At 32.7% G+C, this 20,196-nt stretch overlaps 4 protein-coding genes across 16 annotated transcripts; 3 read left to right on the top strand and 1 right to left on the bottom strand.

The window, feature by feature from the left end:
* The first annotated feature begins 667 nt into the window (after positions 1–667).
* LOC143148868 (uncharacterized) lies at positions 668–4,696 on the top strand. Of its 2 annotated transcripts, XM_076315645.1 has the most exons (11): positions 668–801; positions 1,228–1,537; positions 1,666–1,910; positions 2,122–2,473; positions 2,562–2,768; positions 2,859–3,036; positions 3,124–3,336; positions 3,403–3,540; positions 3,643–4,083; positions 4,156–4,349; positions 4,443–4,696. In XM_076315645.1, the coding sequence occupies exons 2-11, from the start codon at positions 1,238–1,240 to the stop codon at positions 4,689–4,691; spliced, it is 2,517 nt and encodes an 838-aa protein (XP_076171760.1). In that variant the 5' UTR covers positions 668–801; positions 1,228–1,237; the 3' UTR covers positions 4,692–4,696. The 2 variants fall into 2 exon arrangements, with proteins under 2 accessions (XP_076171760.1, XP_076171759.1); XM_076315644.1 differs by having other exon boundaries at positions 2,859–3,336.
* Dnaaf3 (Dynein axonemal assembly factor 3) lies at positions 4,619–7,063 on the top strand. 4 transcript variants are annotated; one of them, XM_076315652.1, is made up of 7 exons: positions 4,619–4,750; positions 5,405–5,554; positions 5,638–5,827; positions 5,909–6,079; positions 6,170–6,352; positions 6,426–6,660; positions 6,732–7,063. In XM_076315652.1, the coding sequence occupies exons 2-7, from the start codon at positions 5,518–5,520 to the stop codon at positions 7,029–7,031; spliced, it is 1,116 nt and encodes a 371-aa protein (XP_076171767.1). In that variant the 5' UTR covers positions 4,619–4,750; positions 5,405–5,517; the 3' UTR covers positions 7,032–7,063. The 4 variants fall into 4 exon arrangements, with proteins under 4 accessions (XP_076171767.1, XP_076171766.1, XP_076171764.1 ...); XM_076315651.1 differs by lacking the exon at positions 4,619–4,750 and adding an exon at positions 4,994–5,105; XM_076315649.1 differs by lacking the exon at positions 4,619–4,750 and having other exon boundaries at positions 5,299–5,554; positions 6,435–6,660.
* A 249-nt stretch (positions 7,064–7,312) lies between these two features.
* On the top strand, positions 7,313–15,334 carry Nsd (Nuclear receptor binding SET domain protein). Of its 8 annotated transcripts, XR_012992627.1 has the most exons (15): positions 7,313–8,218; positions 8,448–8,724; positions 9,027–9,433; positions 9,514–10,240; positions 10,321–10,487; positions 10,571–10,889; positions 11,080–11,302; positions 11,383–11,578; positions 11,681–12,110; positions 12,192–12,465; positions 12,565–12,785; positions 12,872–13,098; positions 13,671–13,755; positions 13,838–13,912; positions 14,329–14,366. XR_012992627.1 is itself a non-coding variant. In XM_076315638.1 (14 exons), the coding sequence occupies exons 2-14, from the start codon at positions 8,003–8,005 to the stop codon at positions 14,554–14,556; spliced, it is 3,912 nt and encodes a 1,303-aa protein (XP_076171753.1). In that variant the 5' UTR covers positions 7,313–7,876; positions 7,971–8,002; the 3' UTR covers positions 14,557–15,334. The 8 variants fall into 8 exon arrangements, 7 of the variants coding, with proteins under 7 accessions (XP_076171753.1, XP_076171754.1, XP_076171756.1 ...); XM_076315638.1 differs by lacking the exons at positions 13,671–13,755; positions 13,838–13,912 and having other exon boundaries at positions 7,313–7,876; positions 7,971–8,218; positions 14,329–15,334; XM_076315639.1 differs by lacking the exons at positions 13,671–13,755; positions 13,838–13,912 and having other exon boundaries at positions 12,192–12,254; positions 12,315–12,465; positions 14,329–15,334.
* Positions 15,335–16,046: 712 nt separating this feature from the next.
* Tmem63 (transmembrane protein 63) lies at positions 16,047–20,154 on the bottom strand. 2 transcript variants are annotated; one of them, XM_076315647.1, is made up of 13 exons: positions 19,939–20,154; positions 19,568–19,688; positions 19,355–19,469; positions 19,252–19,294; positions 18,860–19,136; positions 18,645–18,748; positions 18,337–18,529; positions 18,157–18,271; positions 17,820–18,016; positions 17,394–17,720; positions 17,038–17,313; positions 16,717–16,950; positions 16,047–16,628 (listed from the first exon to the last, which is right to left on the bottom strand). In XM_076315647.1, exons 1-13 carry the CDS (start codon positions 19,956–19,958, stop codon positions 16,425–16,427), a joined length of 2,226 nt encoding a protein of 741 aa, XP_076171762.1. In that variant the 5' UTR covers positions 19,959–20,154; the 3' UTR covers positions 16,047–16,424. The 2 variants fall into 2 exon arrangements, with proteins under 2 accessions (XP_076171762.1, XP_076171761.1); XM_076315646.1 differs by having other exon boundaries at positions 19,252–19,469; positions 19,939–20,153.
* Positions 20,155–20,196: the final 42 nt, after the last annotated feature.

Below are 20,196 nucleotides of genomic sequence, written 5' to 3'. Positions count from 1 at the left end.
AAAATCACTATTGGTCACTTACAACCCCTGCGACCATATGATTGAGATTTTAACCTTTCGAAATATATAACCTGATTTAACCTGTATACAATTGATTTATTTGCTATAAAATAATATTTTTACAGTAATAGCTTTGAAGTATTTAAATTTTAGAATAAGTTATGAATTTAAGGAAAAAATGACTATTTATCAAACACGTATAATTACGTTTTGAGTCTGAATTTTGATACACGTAACCTAACAAAGACAATTGTCTATAAGAACCTATTTAAAATTTTTCATATAACAATGCATTGTTATTGCATAATGATGAATATAATTAATTGCAAATAGGTTAATTTGTAGACAAGGGATAAAAATAATTGAAACTTGACTAAATAATATGGAAAATAAAGTCACTCTTTTATATAGCTAACGATATAATGATTCTGCACACGTATTTCGTAAACCTTGACGCAAGACCCATGTCGTGTATCAAGAAGAAGGGGTAGCGTGAACTGAGTCATTTGCCCCTTGGTAAGAATCCAAGTTGCCGATGCATACTCTAAAATCTAAATGAAATGTTCCTATAAAGTGAAATGTAGTACTAAATAGTTAGGACATTTATTTATTTGATTATAATATACCTACACTGTGCTTACATTAGGCGCTACAAACTTCTGTGGTTATAGAGATGGTGCTCTTCTACTTGTAAAATGTTTTTTTCAAGGAACATCAATGAAACAGAAGTATTTTAGAAATGCCATATGTGTACGTTTAAATGAATCGGTAATGGTCTTACAACGTTGCATTTCTATAAAGGTATGCATACTTTTCTCATGGTATTCGCAATATATACCGATTACTGTCAGTTTAAAAGACAAAAACATACTGTGATTTTAATACAAAATCTTACCTTATTTGTTAATGTTATTATTATTGGAGCATTCTCATCATTATTATTACACTTGTAATAAAGTTATGATAAAACTGTGTAACCTCAAAATTTCTTGAAAGGTTTTCAAATCTATTATGGTAAAATGTTTGACCACTTTATTGTAAACAATAACTTCTGAATGTTACATCTAATAAATTTTAATTAGTATGAAATTTCTACTATGAAAGATATTAAAACATATTAATGAGAAAACAGAAAAAAGCAATCAAAACAGCAATAAACTCTTATATCGTGTACCTTTTAAATATGTGTAAATTTTTGTAATATTGTGTGGTGAAATATATTTTCAGAGAAGCAAACATGAATACAACAATAAGTTCAGTAGAAAGTGGCGGTGATAAACGTTTGCCAGAGACAACTGTGCAAAGTATAGCACAAAATTTAACTACAATACAAAGTATGCAAAATGTACAAAGTGTTGTGCAAAGTAATATACAAAATATTCAAGCAACACAAACTATAGTAGGATCTGTTGGAACAACTACTAATCTTATGGGCAAATCAATATCAATGGATACAAATCCAAAATTACCCCTAATGAAACCTGTAGTTCCATCTGGTACCACGTCGACTTCAGAAACTAATAAGATAACCACAACGGTAATGGGAATTTTGTATTCTTTAGTACAACAATTTGTCATGGTTGATTTGAAAGCAACAATCTTATCTAACATTTTGCAATTATTAAATATAAAAAATTAACAGACAAATTGTTTGTCTTTTTGTAGCTTTGTTCTGTGGGTTCTACAGTAAGGATCATATCTCCAGGTATGTTAAGTACAGTGGAACGTCAGAATCAACCACAAGCTCAGCAACTGTTACAACAAACGCAACAGGTGACAAGTATGCCAGCAACATACCATGTACCACGAGGGCCAGCTGCAGTTGCCAATATATCTGCTCCAAGATCAACGGTGGCTACTCCTATTGTTAGAGCAAATACAGGACAAACTGTTCCTACTACAAGGCCAGGGTATGTATAATTTACCTAATATTTATCAAAAGTTGTACAACTATTTTTTATAAGTGCCATTTTTAGTTATATATATATAATTTACACTTATTAACATATAAGTGACAAAATTTATTCTTAACATTTAGTAAAGAATTACTTTATTAATGAAAATGTATATTTTTAAACTAAATGTAGTATAGAAATAGAATGTAGCTTTTGCTTCTTTTAGAATAAGTACAACTATTTCAAATCCTCAATGGCAACCTAAAACAACATCAGTTGTGTATGCGCAACCTCAAAGGCATCCTGTACCTCCAGTTGGTCGAGTTTCGAGACCATCATCCACAGTGTACACCAGTCAACAACCTCGTCTAATTACACCATCTGGCCAAGGAAGATCTGTACAAGCGACAATGGTTGCGGGAGTTCCTGGCACTCCGTCCAGATTGATAGCACCTGTTCTGCAAACGAACAATAGTATTACAAGACTGCCAGTCTCACAAAGTAGACTACCTGCTCCTCAAGTAACAAATGTATCACAAACCACACAGCCTAGCAGGTCTTCAACTCAGGCTATTCAAGTATGTTATTATGTATTTTTAATGAATTAATCAAAACTGTAAATATGATGATTGCAATGATTAAAATCATTCTATCTTAAAATTATAGCCCAATCAAACAAACAGACCTCTAAGTACTAGTACAGGTACTGTAAATCGTATAGCTGTATCAACGCCTGTGGTTGGAACTGCAAATAGAATAAGTGGTACAGCTTCGGTAACTGTTCAACCAACAGTGGGACGACAGTTATCAATTAACACAGTAGCTGGTCCATCAACTGGTACTGTTAGTCGAATTGTTATCCCATCTCAGCAAGTAGGTATAAAAATACTTTACTATGTACACTTTATTCAAAAAATATTTTGCAGGTCTATTAAATATTAAATAAAATTTGTTCTATAACAGGTTCAGCAGCAGCAACAACAACAACAACAACAACAGCAGCAACAACAACAGCAGCAGCAGCAGCAGCAGCAACAACAACAATCACAATCACAACCACAAACAACACCTCGTGTTGTTCAAACAGTAACCTCTTTATCAAATCTCAATACAGTGTCTCGAGTAATTACTACAGCGGCAAGTACGTCAAGTGCAACAAGAATACCACAACCAGCACCAACTACAGTTGCTAGAATTACTGGGATGTCTTTACATCCATTACCTTTAGCGCCTGCAAGGACTGCATCGGCAACTGTTAAAACAGTGTCGGCCCAAAGTATCGGACCAACCGTTCAGATCAAGCCTTCTCAACAATCTGGGTTGCGAGTTTCTTCGGCTAGTAGTACAAACAATAATTCAAATACGATATCTGCTCAGTCAGTTCAAGGGCAATATTTGCATACACCACACACTGCTACCTATTATTCTTTTGAACCTACAGGTAATTTGTGATCGTTACTTTTAAACATTACTCATATAACGAACTTATGTTAATGCTGTTGTGTAGGAACATACTCTCAATATCGGCAGACTCCAGTAAGATTGCTTGTTGAACCAGGATATGATGAACCACATACTAAACCAAATGCATCTCCAAGACCAAGTATTCTTAGAAAAAGAGATCATGATAATTCACCTGTAAAAGGTACAAAACTAACAAATTAAATTGCTATTGGACATACAATGTATTTTTTATTTTTACTGCTTCTGTTATTTCATCAGTGACTGTTCATCTTCACACTTTTAGGTGTGGCGAAGAATTTGGTTCCTGTACTTGCATCTTTACCACCTATCACGACATCCAGCCCACCTTGTTCACCAAGAGGGGATCAAGATGGTGGAGGTTGTCAAAGTTCAGGATCTACTACAGTTTCAGCAACATCATCACCAGGACTCGACGAAGAACCAGAACAGTCTAGAATTACTATAAACCCAACGGTAGAGATGTCTCCAAGGAAAAAACCTCGAAAACAACAACTTACCGGTGTAGAGTTAACAGAATCGAGGTGTACGGAAGAAGAAATGCAATTCATTACAGAAGAAAGAATGAAAAAAGAGCTTAAAGAAGAACCAAAAGAAAAATCTTCGGATAAAAGACAAAGTTCAAACGCGCAACGTGACATTATTAAATCTCCTACGCAACAACCAATCGTTGCAATACGAACGCGACCCACGCCTAGCTTATTAGGTTTGTAAACAGAAATTAATCGAAACTGTTATGCACAAATAACATAACAAAAAATAATCCTTACTTTTGCAGGTCCTTCCTGGAAGAATAGATGGGGTAGTAGGCTTCACCATTACAGAAGGCCAAGTGAAATTCGACCTCGAAAAGAAAGTCGACCTACAGTTGCAGAAATAGCACAACAAAAACATGTATTACAAAAGCTGAATGGTTGGAAAGTGTATCATCTTACTGCGCAAATGGAAGACATTGCTGATCTTGAGAAACAAGTACGTTTATAAATCTACATAAAATATATCATTTTTAAAACATCAAAGCGACGACAATGAAATTGTCAATTACAATCTGTTGCATTTGTATAGGTACATGAAAAGTTAAAAACAACATTGACGATGCTTGAATCGCAACAAAACGTCAGAAATAGACAAGACGATGAACTTGAACGTGTAAATGAATTGATCAAAGGAAACATGCAACGTAGTAGCTTAATTAGTGAAGGAATGAATGAAGCGCGCACGCAGCTTATTGCTATATTTCAACATAAAGGACCTATTACAGATATTTTGCAACGGTGCGGTAACAAACGGGCTCAAAAGAAACGAGATAAATGAGCTAGAGTGCTCATCGAATTAAAATGAACACGTTTATAAGGAACCTTTGCAGAAGCAAGGTTCGAGAGGGAGTTATTTTTATCTGTGTCACAGAATCTACATTATAGGAGTAAAATAAATGGTTTTATAAGTCTATGACACGACTGTCACTAAACATGTTTATAATTTTATTATACGTATCTACGACTTTTTATTTTAATATAAATACTTCTTATTCCTCTATTTGTTGAAATGTTCTTTTATCTTTGTCATGTTAGATATGTATACATGTGTATATACACGCATAACTACACCACTTATATGTAGATACATTTGCATTTGGGAAGGAAATGATAAAACTCAATGCGTTAAAGTTTTAACAGCAAAGAATTGAAATGTACAAAAATTAACATTCGCACTATGAAACGTCGTAAGGTATACCGTTGAAATTATTTTGTACATACATACAATTTACATAGTACACGTAGGTACATGTATGTTACTATGGTGATAACGTATTCTAAAATCTTTACTTAGCAACGACTATAGTGATAATTAGCATTTTATTATTCGGTACTTGTAAAATATTTTATAACAGTATTCTACTGGTGTAAAATATCAAGAATAGTGTGACAACATGTGGTGGGGATACAGTCCTGCGTTAGACATACAACTTGAAGTTAATAAAAGTGAAACTAACTGCCTAGGTAAATGTCTTGAGGTATTACTTGTAGGTGCTGGTGATGCAAGACATATCGTGAAGACATTAGCGTCATCTTATTTGTACCGCGATCGTATTATTACATATCATGTAATTGAACCAACATTGGAACAAGTTGCTAGATCTATGCTTTTACTAAGTACTTGTTTAGAAAGGGACCTAGGTATGTATACAATTTTTTTAAATATAATAGCAATTGTCCCTGCTAAAAGCATATTTTTATAAAAAAAATGGAATATACTCAAGGTTTGCAAGAAGCAACTCGATATTATTTGGAAATATACGGAAATACACTTGTAAGACCAGCAACAGCCAAATACTTGATAAAACATTCTAATCAATTGGCAGATATCCCAACAAATACAATTGATTGTCCTTGGTTAAGTTTGGAAAAATTGAAGCACAAGGATAAAGATCGATTAGAAGGAATTTTTAAGTAAGTTCGATTGAAGAACTTAAAATTTAGACTTTCTTTATACTTTGCATTTTTCATATTTACACTAATATGTTTCATAAGATTTTGGGAGCGTGCAGCACGCGAGAACATTCCTGTTGTGGAATATTGGGATCAGAGAGTTAGAAAAGCATTGAAAACAAGATACGATTATCGCGATGGTGTTTTTGACTGGGATTATCATATGATTTTGAAGTCTAGAGATGTCTCTAATCTGACTGTACAAGAGTATAGGTACGTTTATTAATTACGGAACACTGTGCACTTAGCAAAATATTACATAAACATATATTTACAAGCATAACTTGTTTATTCCAAAGCTAGATTTTGGAGAAACAATGGAATTGCGTACACTTGGTTAGAAGGTGAACCTGTTAGAAGCAATCCAACATTATTGAGTAATATCATACAACATGGACCTGGATTTTTACACTATGCTTATTTAGGAGACATTACAAATGGTCCTTTCTTCACATGGGCCTTAGAGGAAGTAAAGGATAGTCATAAGTATGAATTGTCCTAAACTTGTGAGTCGTACATTTATATATTTTCCTGATATAATGTTGAAACAACAATTTAGTAAATACAGAGCAGCGGACATAGCTGAACAGGAAATCATGCGCTTCATACATGAAATCAGAAGAAAAGAACCATTGTGCGAAGATCGTATTGCATCGCACAGAGATTCCTCAATCTTAAATGGTACATTAGTAACTGAAATGCCGAATAATGAAATGGAACAAGAATTATGGAAAAGAAAAAGAAATAAGTATGGAAAGGATGATTTGTCCTGGGTAGATATTGAAAATCACAAGGTATTAAATAATACCAAATTTAACAAATATGACAAACAAGCCTTTCTCTACAATTTATAAAATATTTTTAGGTAATTTTTCATCCTGTGACATCTTTAGAAACATTCAAATCTAAAATAGAATATGCTAGCAAATTTGATTTTATTTGGATTGCACATAACATGATAAAACAATTGCCTAATCTAACTCCATTACTCAAGAATGGTGCAATTGTATTAGTCGAGTTACGAAAGTACATGATAGAGCTACGAGAAGAAGATTTAGAAAACTTTGTAAAAGAATTGAGAGATATTGCGCAAAAAAGTGCACTGTGTGAAATTGGTGATATAAATGCTAGGAAACATTATATCGCTAGATTTTACAAGTATTAAATGATTACAAATAAATAAATTTTAAACCTCTTTCCTTATGACATTTTATTTTATTACAATCTTTAAAAGTGGAAACATTTTTATCTTCTGTATGTGTAATAATAAAAACAAGTACAATAGATCGTTTCACGTAATTTTAATTAAGTTTAAAGGAAGCATGCATGAATATATAAATACAAAAATTGGTTTTCGTATTAAGTAGATTCTGAACATGAATGTAATTGTAATGTGTAAATACGTAAATTATCATTTTTCACAATAAAATCTCTACAAGATATTTCACAAAATTAAATGGCATACCGTTGCACATGAGATGGATGAATATAATGTATGAATGTATCACATTCTGCTTTACTGTTGAACTATGTAAATACAGTGGTAAATTTATATATTATTTCCATCGCGAAATGTAAGTAGATACAAATTTTTCATCCATTGTCTAATTCGTTCGGAATTTTAATAAACTGGGTATTATTAATATCATTGTACAAAGTCTTTGCATACTGTTAGAATTTGTTGAAATAACCGAGAAAACGAAAATCACCAAATACTATTACACATAGTGAAAAATCAAACTAAACATGGTTATGAGAATCACCCAAAATCGCGGGAAACGCGTCCTGTTCCTGATTGAAGGCCCGTGAGGGTCAGTTACAATTCCGCAATACTAACAAATAAAATCATTTATGCAATATTAAATGTATTGTCATAAAGGTCTGCACAAAATACGTGCTAATTTTTGAGTGCTAGACAACGGTGCGTGTCGATTTTCTAAGAAATAAAGTAACCCTTGAAAATCGGCCATCGCAGCTATTTTCAGCGATAATGGAAATTGTTTTCGATGCGTAAGCCTTTTATACAGAAGTTCTGAAGTTTATATCGCGCTGATCGTTGAAAAAGTGTACAAGGTTTCATAACATCGAATCATTATCGGCCCAGATAAACAAAAATGTTAAATTAGTCGGCAAGCTATGAGCTGTATCAACAGAGTGAGCAGCAAGGTGGGCATAATTACTGAATCAAGATTCGGTGAATTCGACAGTAATTTGGATGCAACGAGCAACAGTTTTGAGAATGTTAAAAAGGACTTCAGTGCCGAATCCAGTAGGACTTCGCCTGGTAGAAGTCGTTATGGTAGAACAATAAAACCCAAATCTCCTAAGAATGAGGTTGCCAGTTCTCCAAAGGCATGTTATGCCTCTTAATATCAATTACAATTTTTCCGATTAGAAATCAGTACTATTCCTAATAAATTATGGTACTATACGTAGTAACTTTTAATATTCTAATATATAATTTTAATTACACAATGTACATTGTATTAATTTTTTTATAATTCTTCTGTATACTTTTTCTGACGGTCGAGAGAAATGTTCGATTACATAATATAATGATGTCAATATACATACTTTACAGAATTCAAAAATGCCAAAGGCTCGAAAATATCAAAATTCATCCGACAGCAGTAATGAAAGCACGGATGAAAATAACGTAACCAACGATGTAGACGACACAAGCGATTCTTCTACCAGTTTAAGCACCATGGAAGAAGCTTCTCCAAAAATGGTTGGTTCATCTATACAGTGCAATTGGATATTAGGTCAATTAGCATGGGCTCGAGTTGGTAATTTTCCCTTTTGGCCTTGCGTTATAACTCTTGATCCAGTTTTAATGATGTATCATAGATTAAAAGGTAAGTTTTTTCATTCAAGAGCCCTATAATTTTTTGTTATTGGATAAAGTATTGAGATGTTATTCTATATTTTCACTTTTCTAACATTATTACATTCTTTAAAATAAATATTTACTTTTCAAATAAATAATTAAATCTTATTTCTATAGGTTGCTTTAAATATAATACTACAAGGCATGAATTAGAATCTAATACACAAAAACATAAACATACATATATTTTAAGATTTCTTTGATTTTTTTTAATAATCTTTATTAATTAATTAATATGATTTAATTTAAACAAAATGTTTGTTTCACTAGCTACTGCCAGATCACAGACATTGATGGTACATGTTCAATATTTTGGAGATAAAGGTCGTCATAGTTGGGTCTCATCAAATTCCATGATACCATTTACAAATATTGCTGATTTTAAAAAATTGTCAGAATCAATAACTGCAGAAATTAAGAAGAGAGATGCAAAATATGCTGCTGCATTTGTTGTAAAACCTGGGATAAAGTCTAAATGGGAAAGCGCAATTGAAGAAGCTATGGAAGTCAAACCAATGAGCAACGAAGATAGGGCAAATATTTTTAAACCAAAAGAAAAAAATGCAAAAAGTAGATCACCAAAAACAACTACATTAGACGAAAAGGATAAAGCTAACAAAAGGAAATATTCAACTGATTCGAGCGGATTTGATGTTAAACGTGTTAAGCAGGACAATGTGAGGATAAAATTTTTTAAATATAATAAAAGTTTCACATAAAGTTGTTGTTATAAATGTTGAATTTAATATTGTTGCAGGCATATGAATTAAATAAATCACAGTACAAAGCAGATGGAATAAAATCTAAGACATTAAAGTACACTGAGAATGGTAAAAGTAATGCAAGACTCAATTCGGATACTCCTCCATTATCTCCTCTGAGTCAAAGAGTTCCAGATTATGTTCCTGCCACACAGAAAGTTGAATTTAAGAATGAAGAAGATGAAGATGGTGTTTTTGAAGTTTATTACGAACGAAACAGAGATATGTTGGAAGATGAAAATCCTGATACGTCGGAACACGATATCAGAAGATATTTAAGAAAGAATTGGGATACTATGAATTCTTCGTTTCGTAAAAAATATCGAGCATATATAACATCAGATGCTACTAGTACTCATATAAAAGAAAGTTTGTCAGACCATGAAGAGGATTTATTGATAGATATAGATGCAAATATAAAGGATAGTAAAAAGACGAGAATCAAGGTTGAAAAGGAAGAGATGAGTGTTTCAGAAACAAAACGAAGTAGACCATATAATCTCTTTAAAGGAATGAAGCAAGAAAAAGTCTGCCAAATTTGTGAAAAAACTGGAAAGTTAACTAGGTGCAAAGGTCCTTGTTATTCATACTTTCATCTGCCTTGTGTGAAACCTGGTGAATCTAGTCCAGAACATTCCATCGACGAGAGTACAATGGACGATAAGATACTTGATGATATAAAGGAGATTAAACGAAGCAATGTTGACGACGATGAATGCAGTGGTATTGAAATTAAACTAAAAATTGTTATTTATAGTGATATATTTTATATTCAATCAAATGAATGTTGTTTTTAATTTTAGGCAAAACTGACGAACAAGAAGATGAGTTATTTAAATGCATAGATTGTTTGTCAGGCGTAGCACCTGCTTGCTTTATATGCAATGAAAGAGAAGGAGACAGAATAAGATGCACCGTATTAGCATGTGGAAAACATTATCATTCGTCTTGTTTGAAATCATGGCCACAAGTAATAACAAAAATGTTGTCTATCTTATAAATTGTATCATATAAAATATGCTATTTATAATAAGAAATATTTTTGTTTGTTAGTCCCATTGGCAGGGAGGTCGTTTAACTTGTCCGTACCACGTGTGCCATACGTGCAGTTCGGACAATCCACAGGATAGTCATTCGAGAACACCAAATGAAAAATTGGCACGATGCGTTCGCTGTCCTTCATCTTATCATACATCCACGTCTTGTTTGCCAGCTGGTTCAGTAATTTTAACTGGCAGTCAAATAGTTTGTCCGAAGCATTATCAAGCACCGCATCCTCCCGTAAACGCAGCATGGTGTTTCTTATGCACAAGAGGCGGAAGTCTTATCTGTTGCGATACATGCCCAACTTCTTTTCATCTCGAGTGTTTGGGTAACTGTTTTTAATTGAAATTCAGCAATAACAATTGTAACGGTAATGGTAGCAGTAGTAATAGTAGCAGTGATAGTAATAAATGCAGTAGCGGTAGTGATTATGGTAATAATGGTGGTAATAGTAGTAATCTTGATAACGTGTCAATACATAATAATGTAACGCATATTATAAATAACCATGACTTTAGGAATTGATGCGCCAGATGGTGCATTTATTTGTGAAGACTGTGAAACGGGCAGACTGCCTTTGTACGGGGAAGTAGTGTGGGTTAAACTTGGTAACTATCGTTGGTGGCCATCTCGCATTTGTTATCCTCACGAAATTCCTGAAAACATAGAAGCTATACCTCATAGCTCTGGTAAATTTTGTGTAATGTTTTTGGGCTCAAATAATTATTATTGGGTTCACAGGTAAGTACTAGATTTTATCGTGGATAATGAAAAATATATTAGTTACGAAGTATAATGATTAAACGTTTATTCTTTTTTAGAGGTCGAGCTTTTCTTTATCAGGATGGTGATGCAAATATAAAACCACCAATTGGTAAAAAAAACAATAGGGACGATACATATCGGAAAGCGTTGGAAGAAGCTAATGAAATCCATCAGCGTTTAAAAATTGAAAGAGCGGCTGCTAAAGATCATGGACCACGAGGCCTAAAACCTCCGCCTTATGTTAAGTTGAAAGTAAAATTGTTTTCTTTTCACTACATTTCCATGCATGTATAGTTAGTCATATGAATATACAAATACAAAACATTCTAATTTGCAATAATGTTGCATTTATAGGTCAATAAACCAGTTGGCAATGTTAAACCGGTAGAAGTTGAAAGTATCGTAGCGTGCGATTGTGATGGAGAGTGGGAGAATCCATGTGCACCAGGAACAGATTGTTTGAATCGAATATTGTTAGTCGAATGTAGTCCTGGTATCTGTCCTGCTGGTCCTAAGTGTAACAACCAGGCATTCGTAAGAAGACAGTATCCAGTTATGGAACCGTTTCACACTATGGGACGCGGTTGGGGTCTTAGAAGTTTAGAATCTATTTCAGCGGGACAGTTTGTTATCGAGTATGTAGGTGAAGTTATAGACGAGGCTGAATACAAACGAAGGCTACATAGAAAAAAGGAATTAAAGAACGAGAATTTTTATTTTTTAACCATAGATAATAATAGAATGATCGACGCCGAGCCAAAGGGCAATTTAAGTCGATTTATGAGTGAGTATTTCGTGCTATTAGAAAATGATAAAATAAAAAAAGGATAAACTTATACTTCAAATTACTGTTTTTGGAATGCAGATCATTCATGTTCACCGAACTGCGAGACTCAAAAGTGGACGGTAAATGGGGATACGCGTATAGGTCTGTTTGCGTTATGCGATATAGACCCAGGTGAAGAATTAACTTTTAATTATAATTTAGCTTGTGATGGTGAAACTCGAAAGCCCTGTCTGTGCGGTGCACCAAATTGTAGCGGCTTTATAGGTTTAAAGGTACAAAAACCGCAAGTAACAACACCCTCAATTCAACAAAAAAAATTTGAAAAAATTGACAAAATAAAACGTCAAAGAAGGTAAGCAACACATCCGTTTATCAGTTTTTTTTTTTTTTGTTCCGCTAACATTGTCAATTACAATACTTCACACAACTCATGGATTCTTCTCCGATTTAGATCGAGAAAACACGTAATGTGTTGGAGTTGTGGACAAGAAATCGAGAAGCTAGAAGATTTTGTAGTTTGCGATCAAAAAACATGCAATAAGAAATACCATAACACTTGTGTAGACATTAACGACACGGATTCAAGATTTAGTTGTCCTTGGCATCATTGCACAGAATGTGGTCGTAGAACATCCGCGCACTGTGCATTCTGCAGCGCTGCTTTTTGTCAAGGTAATACTTATGCAATGTATTGATTTATGCGTTCAAAAGCATTTGTGCTTATTAATTTACAATTAATATGTTATCGTTATTAACAGTGCATTTGGATAGGAACTTGTTTGAGTATGGTGAAAAAGGTGGTTTTGTTTGTAAACTACATGAAAATATGGAAATGCAAAGATCATCTGTCGAAGATGAAAAAGATTATTCGGATAACGATACCGAAACAGACAAGGAATATTCTTCTACAGACTCCAGTAGCCCACTCGTAATAATGGAAAAAGCGGTACCACGTGAACCTTCGCCAAGAGTTTCCATAGTAGAGGTGAGATGAACGAAAGTCTGTAATAGAAGTACCGTCGTTGCAAATTATGAGTACCGTCGTAGCAATATACAGGCTCTCTGATGCTCATCCTAAGCTTTTATCCGAAATAATTTTATGTTTCGGCCATAGATAGCTTCTTTTATTTTGTTTATATTATTTACATATTAACGTAAAGCAAGTTGGCGATAAATTGCGTTGGTGGTGGTAAGCACGAAAGGAAGATTTTATATAAAATAATGTATTTAAAAATAGTAGAATGTTCAGCGACCTTTCGATCGCGACATTAAAGGTGTGTAAAGAAATAATTGCATCTTTAAAACGTCGTTGGAAATTCTTCTTTATTTTTCCATGTTTTATCTCAAAACATACATGTATGTTACTGTTTACGTCGAAGTTGTATTTACGGTGTTTTTAAATTTCGATTAAATGTAACTTTCCATGTTTATACGAAGGTATATAAACTATGTGAACTTCTATATGCAATTAACAACTTCATTGTATTCTAAATTTATTTTTTCCAATTTTATTTGACGCAATGCTGCATTCATCTTGTATATTTACTGATATACAAGTTACAACGGTTTACTACAAAAACATGCGATTATTGCTGCAATTTTATGCAAATGATACGATATCACTGTTGATGTAATATTCACGGTTAGTATGTTTCCAAAAGAAGAAAAGAGAGATTAATGACAATTAACCTTTTTTTTTTTTAATTATTTTTCATTGTTCCCAGCATCCTCTCCCTGACATTGGCAGTAGTGAGAAGTAGTAACAAACAAACATGTTCTGTTTAAGTTTATACGTTCAAGTGAGTGTATACTTTTGCTATTATCTCTTTGGACCTCTTCTAATCCATAGTATAATCGTAGTAACAGAAAAACTCCTAACTTGCAGTTAACAAATAATTTATTTATCATTAATTAATCATTTAATTTTATGAGTACATTGGTGAGTAAATTTTTTTTTTAAACATAACAGACTTTCAAATCGTATCATTGTATATATATTTTTATTATGGGCATTCGCGTTATTTGTAGCACTTTAGTGCACGTAATGTGGCTGTAAACCTGAGTTTGTTTTTTAATTTGCGTAGAGTATTTATGCTTCCTAATAAGTATTTATAAAAAGTAGAATTTCTTAGAATGTAGTTAAAGGATCGTTTATTTTCATATATTGCATAGAGTTTAATGAAATAGATCTGATAAATGGCAATATGCCTCGTAGGTTCATCCAAGCAGCGAAGAAAGTGAAGAATCTCAGAAAGAGGATGACGAGGATGTAATACAGTCTGCTGATTTTATGCCGTACGAATATAGTTCGAAAAGTATGAAGAGAAAAACATTGCACCGATTATCTCCGAGATTGAAAAAGGAGGAGGATCAGGTAGAAGAGTTAAATAACCTTACGTCTAGTCAATTGGAAGCTATAATCGGTGGTAGTTTATTCGAGTGAACAATGTATCTTCATAGATTAAGCTCGAATAGTGAAACATACCATATGTGCATAGCTTCAAATCTACAAATTACATGATGGTAATGGGAGATTACTGTGCACACCAATGTGAAATAATAGCACGTGTAATAATATTCGTTATGTGCAAAACACTATTCCATGTCAATTAGATCAATTGAATAACGAATTCTAAGAAATTGTATCTCCACTGTTAAAGAAAATAAATTTCAGTTTTAACACGATAACTTTTCATGATGTCACACCAAACTATATAAAATGTAAGATTTTCGAGAATTATTAACCATTTGTTTCTACGAATGTTATTTACCGATTCGGATTGACATGGAATACATCTGTTTATCCAGAAGTAAAACATAACACACGCCCACAATAATTATACATTTCTTTTTTGTAAGTATTTATCAATTGTAGTATGAGTATTTAATCTGAAAGTGTGGCATACTAATTCAGTGCCTTGTCAGGATTAGTTTGACTCTTATACAAATAAACTCATGAGGGCCCAATATTTAATTTCATAGGTGTCTGTGTGTCAGTTAAATACTTCTTTCATACCCTTTGTTTTTTGTTTGAAATCTTGATTCATTATACAGAAAATTTGCATCGGTCAAGTAATAATTTATCAGTCATCAAAGCAATTTTACCTTCACACTGCCTTGTAAATGTTTAAAAACTTGTATTACATTAAGTATATTATTTTTAAGAGTACTTAGGATTAAGATGCCGATAAAACGAAATCATTACACATATTCCATTACGATGTCATGAAATTATTTTTTTCTACAGACTCGGTTAAATTGTATTTGATGATTCGTTTAGGTGATTTTTATTAAATTATAACTCAATGATGTACGATAGAAGAGTTATTATTAGAATTTTGCTTAAGTGTGAATATCGTAGAATGAAGAAAATAATATAAATTTGTTAATAACTTTTCTCTCTATATGTATTTCAAATTGTACATAGGTATAAGTGTGTTCCGTTATTAGAAATTTGAGTCAACAATTCAATGCAAACAAAAGAATTTTGTGTAGTATAAGCAAAAATTACTATTTATGTGACTTCCCAACTTTTAGCATACATTTAGTACGATTTTCATAATCATAAGTGTAATAAAACGAAAAAACTTCTTTCAAAGAAATGGACACAAATACATATAACGTTCTTGTATAGTTAATATTTTTGATTATCTGTAAAAATGTGCGTATCTTGCTTACATTTGTTTTATAGAGCAACAAATATTGCTGCTATTCCAAAAAAAATTTGAACGACTGAATGCGCGTGCAATTCTTAATCAGGCTTATTCATATTTCATTTGCGAAACAATTGCATTTGCGTGGTGAAATTCCATTTGATCGTAGTATACATATTACTTAAAATCAAATTAGCAAAAAACTATAAAAAAAAAGACTCAATAATGGAATAATTGTTTGTACAAAACTGTGAACGGTAAAAAATAAGAAACGCCGATGAATAACAACATGATTATTATTAATGTTGTTATTGCTATTTGGATAATAATTTATTTTTACAATTCACTAATATAAGTATAAACGAAACATTGTCAAATTCCCATCTTGATACCGGATAATTTAATCTCATAATGTGGGCATAATGGTGTATTTATACTGACCTTTAAAACTTCCCTGTTTTAAAATTTTTAGTCCTATCATATTTTCTTGTACGATATCACGATATAGGGAATTTTAATAATCAGTCACAGCATTCAAAATATTTCACTGTGTTTGTACTGAATTACTATTATGCACCGGTTACGCGTTTAATGTCGCAATCAAATTGCATTTAATACATGTTTAACACTTTTAATTTTGTAAAAAAAAAAAAAGCTATTATGCTTGCGATACTTTACCATAGTTTTGATAAAGTTTCGGATTCTCTTTAATCACAAAAGTACTAGTACTTCCCGAACTAGGTTGATTGGGATCAGAATTCGAATCAGTGGATATAGTTTCCTCTAGAGAAATTTGTTCCTTTTTTAATACAGGGGCGATAAAATTTTGACCAGCAGACAGATCTCTTTTCAGCACTTGCGTCTATAAACATTTACTTTTGATAATTTAGATACTTTAGATGCTTTTATAGACGAAAATATGTGTTTGAAAGAATATTTCTCATCTGTACCTTAGACTTTGATCTGGGTAAGGTAGCTCCGGTAACAAGACCTAAAATGCTTGCAGCAAGACCACTAAGTTGTACAGCAGCCAGTGGCGACAAACCTCTTCTTACAAAGCCTAAAGCCAATAATGCAGCTTGAGCCAAAATCGGAGCGGCTCCGGTAGCACTTGCTGCTGCCCCTGCTAACTGGCCACCACCAATGCTTGGTCCATACGCGAAACATAGATTATGCCTATCCACCTGCGCAATATACAATATAATGTATTTATTTATTAATATTTTTATACCACACATGGATGAATTTTCATTCGTAACGTTTAAACGTACCAAATGTTTCACTACAAGGTACAGCAGGCCAAAAGGTGTAATTAACGGACAAGCTAAACTGTACACTGTTGTCATAGTAAAAACTAAGAGTAACCAGGCATAATGAGCGCCTAATGGAAATTCCCATAATACTGCCTTTCTAACGTGTATTCTTTCTGCTCTACTACGAGCTACACACAGTCTGAAGGCATACAACGCTAATTCGGGAAATCGGACTAACTCCAAACCACTTCCAAGCAAGGCGGCAGTAATAACATAATTTACAAATAGGGCGCCCTATAAAAACACAATAGTGTAGTACAAATATGTTTAACACGATTATAGAATAATTAATTATACCATCAATGCGACCTCACCTGATCAGGTAAGAACACACAATCCCATCTTTCTGAGCCATTTGTTGGATTCACAGTCCACTCTAAAAATGCCTGGGCACTGCTTAAACCTAAACTAGGTAATATAAGAACCATCAATAATAAAAGAAGTAGTGTTTTTGTCATTACTGCCCGATTTAGGCCACTTCTAGTCCAATGTCTAACTAATGATTCGCTTTTTGCTACTAATACAGGCATTAAAGCAGCCACGCTAACTAATAATACAGTTGGAAGAAAAGATGAAACTATTGGACTAAGATTCATAATCTCTCCTGTGATCGGTAATTTATTCAAAGCAGATACTATTACCTAAAATCAAAAATTACACATATAAAAAATGTTAATACAATCAAAGTAAGTTTCAATATAATCAGTCGTTATACAATTTACTGATGGAAAGTAACTTACAGCTGGAGTAGTAAGAAAAAACAATACAATGCCCAGAGCAAAATTTATTAAAACAGCATTTAAATACCAACATGGTCTTGGTATACTTAAATTTTCCCAAAAAATATCAGATGGTGTTGGTGCATAATTTACAACCCACTTTACAGTAGATGAAGAATTTAGTTGTTGTCGCATAGTTTTAGCAGCTCCAGATGTACCTTTTTATTGTTATTGATAATAATATTATTATTGTCATTTTATTGAAATGGAATCATTAGTATCTATGAGTTAACTGATTTTAATTATGTGTATTTAATATTTGATATATGATATATAATACTACAAAGTAGTAACTAACCTAAAGTCACAAAAGCTACTCCTAGAGGCCTGCTCAATGCTAACTTCTTTTCTTCATCGATTAACGCCGATAATCGCATTTCTTCGTTCGTATAAAATTCACAGGCATCAATTTGCTGCAGAATAAATGAAATATTTATCTGTGGATTTTTTACAATATTTCTAAATATTTCTCACATACATATTTACAGCAACAACCTATCACTTGACCACATGGATATGGATACATTTTTAAGGGTTCTTCTTTCCTTGCATAGTTTTCACAATATAAACGTGCTTGTTCGGCACAATCCCTTTCTACATCTAATGTTGACAGCCGTCTAATATCATAAGCCAATGTAACATCTTCTACCGTTAAAGTAGGAAATGCTTCTCTGCAAATAATAATACTATAAGAAAGACAGAATAAATTAAATGGTACTTACATAATATACAATTTCAATGATAAAATCAAGTTTTTGACTCGTGTATTATTATGAATTTACATACTTGAAATAATCTGTGAGAGTCTGAACATTACATTGGTGCTTTGGTATTTCTGTAATTAATAATGTCCTAGCTGCCAACTCACCACCATGTCTGGCATCTTGCACCTACACAGGGTAAAGCTTTAACAATTTAATTGCATATGCTATCAATAGAATTATTGAATATAAAAATTGTATTTTAATTATTTCCTCTATGTTACCAATGAAATACTTTACTTTTCTAAAAAAATGCCTCATTACGTAACCACCAACTGGTAAGTAGGACAACAGAAGTACTGTATGCACCCAAATCCATGGAGACGTTGGATCTATGTTTGACAATGTTGTGTGACCAAATGTTGCATCATCTCCTTGCATATTTCCATGAAAATTAATTGGTAAAGCTATACACAAGGATACAATAACCATCAAGCTTGTTAAGATGATTAAATGACGCTCAAATGATATATATAATAAACCATCAGGTCCAGCTCGTTTTAACAGTTCATCATCGCTAGAATTATCATGGAAAAAAATGGTTTTGTGATTTATTTAAATATTACCTACAGAATTTCAGTAATTCTTTGAGATTTAAGAACTTATAACTTGATGCGTCTTGTTAAACTTACGTAACTTTGAATGCGGTAACAATCCATGATAATAAACCTCCATCTACATGTGAAAGTTGTGAATTAACAGAAGTTTCTATACATAATGCATCTATATCTCTACCCTCATTGTTTCCATAAAAGAGTTCCATCCATCTTTCGTCTGTTTTGTTTAATAATGCAAGTCGTCCATAATTCCATGCTTTCTTGCGCAATAGACCAAACAATATAACGAGAATCTTTGAAAAGATATAATGTTTAGCAAGTATGTTGAACACTTTTCACAGTAAGAAGAAAAATTATTTTTAAAGATATACAAAATAAATGTAATTTTTACCAAAAATCCAAAAAAATTTAGCAGTAAGTTTTCAGGAATGCCTGCATAAGCATCGGTTATTATTGTTGTATTAAGCCTTGGTACTGAAATGCATGACACTGCAGATGGAGTCTCATATCGGCTAGAATTTAAAGAATAACAATAATAGGATAAATTTTTTAGTATTTATTTGCAAAAAGAACTTTCCATTTGGTGTTACATATTGTAAATATATTTTCCAAGAATAAATTGCTGTAGAGGATTTATGTACAAATAAAGTGATTAAAAAAAAAACCAAACAAGTGTGTGTGTTATTGACAATCGAGAATATGTCACGCAACAATTAGAAAACAATTATGATTGGTTTGAACAATTTGAAATTTGTTACTTACTTAAAGTAATTGTAGCCCATAATTGTTCAGATTTTTATATTAGTTTACGGTTAAATAAACACAAAGGTACATGTTAACAAAAGTGTGTCAATTTGACACATCATATGCGAATGCCGTTGGTTACAAGTTGTTGCAAGTGTTCGCACTGACGTAGCCTAACCTGAATACTGTGATTACAAGAGATAACATGATCTCACTTAAACCATATCTTATTCCGATTGGTCTCTGTTAGGCTGGATTGTATCATAAAAACTAACG

Source organism: Ptiloglossa arizonensis, chromosome 7, assembly GCF_051014685.1.
Source record: "Ptiloglossa arizonensis isolate GNS036 chromosome 7, iyPtiAriz1_principal, whole genome shotgun sequence".
Classification (NCBI taxonomy): domain Eukaryota; kingdom Metazoa; phylum Arthropoda; class Insecta; order Hymenoptera; family Colletidae; genus Ptiloglossa; species Ptiloglossa arizonensis.
This window is presented reverse-complemented; position numbering and strand designations above follow the sequence as displayed.

Bases quoted from the DNA above. Each gene is read 5' to 3' on its own strand.
- Tmem63 (XM_076315646.1), bottom strand. From the start codon at position 19,958: ATGGGCTACAATTACTTTAA. The intron at 18,749-18,859 runs GTAAAGTATTTC...TACCCTGTGTAG, and splicing joins TGAGGCATTTTTTTAGAAAA to GTGCAAGATGCCAGACATGG. The intron at 18,017-18,156 runs GTTAGTTACTAC...AACAATAAAAAG, and splicing joins AGTAGCTTTTGTGACTTTAG to GTACATCTGGAGCTGCTAAA.
- Nsd (XM_076315638.1), top strand. From the start codon at position 8,003: ATGAGCTGTATCAACAGAGTGAGCAGCAAGGTGGGCATAATTACTGAA. The intron at 12,786-12,871 runs GTAATACTTATG...CGTTATTAACAG, and splicing joins CAGCGCTGCTTTTTGTCAAG to TGCATTTGGATAGGAACTTG. The intron at 13,099-14,328 runs GTGAGATGAACG...TATGCCTCGTAG, and splicing joins CAAGAGTTTCCATAGTAGAG to GTTCATCCAAGCAGCGAAGA.
- Dnaaf3 (XM_076315648.1), top strand. From the start codon at position 5,308: ATGTGGTGGGGATACAGTCCTGCGTTAGACATACAACTTGAAGTTAAT. The intron at 5,828-5,908 runs GTAAGTTCGATT...ATGTTTCATAAG, and splicing joins CGATTAGAAGGAATTTTTAA to ATTTTGGGAGCGTGCAGCAC. The intron at 6,661-6,731 runs GTATTAAATAAT...AAATATTTTTAG, and splicing joins TAGATATTGAAAATCACAAG to GTAATTTTTCATCCTGTGAC.
- LOC143148868 (XM_076315644.1), top strand. From the start codon at position 1,238: ATGAATACAACAATAAGTTCAGTAGAAAGTGGCGGTGATAAACGTTTG. The intron at 2,474-2,561 runs GTATGTTATTAT...TTAAAATTATAG, and splicing joins CTTCAACTCAGGCTATTCAA to CCCAATCAAACAAACAGACC. The intron at 3,541-3,642 runs GTACAAAACTAA...TCACACTTTTAG, and splicing joins TGATAATTCACCTGTAAAAG to GTGTGGCGAAGAATTTGGTT.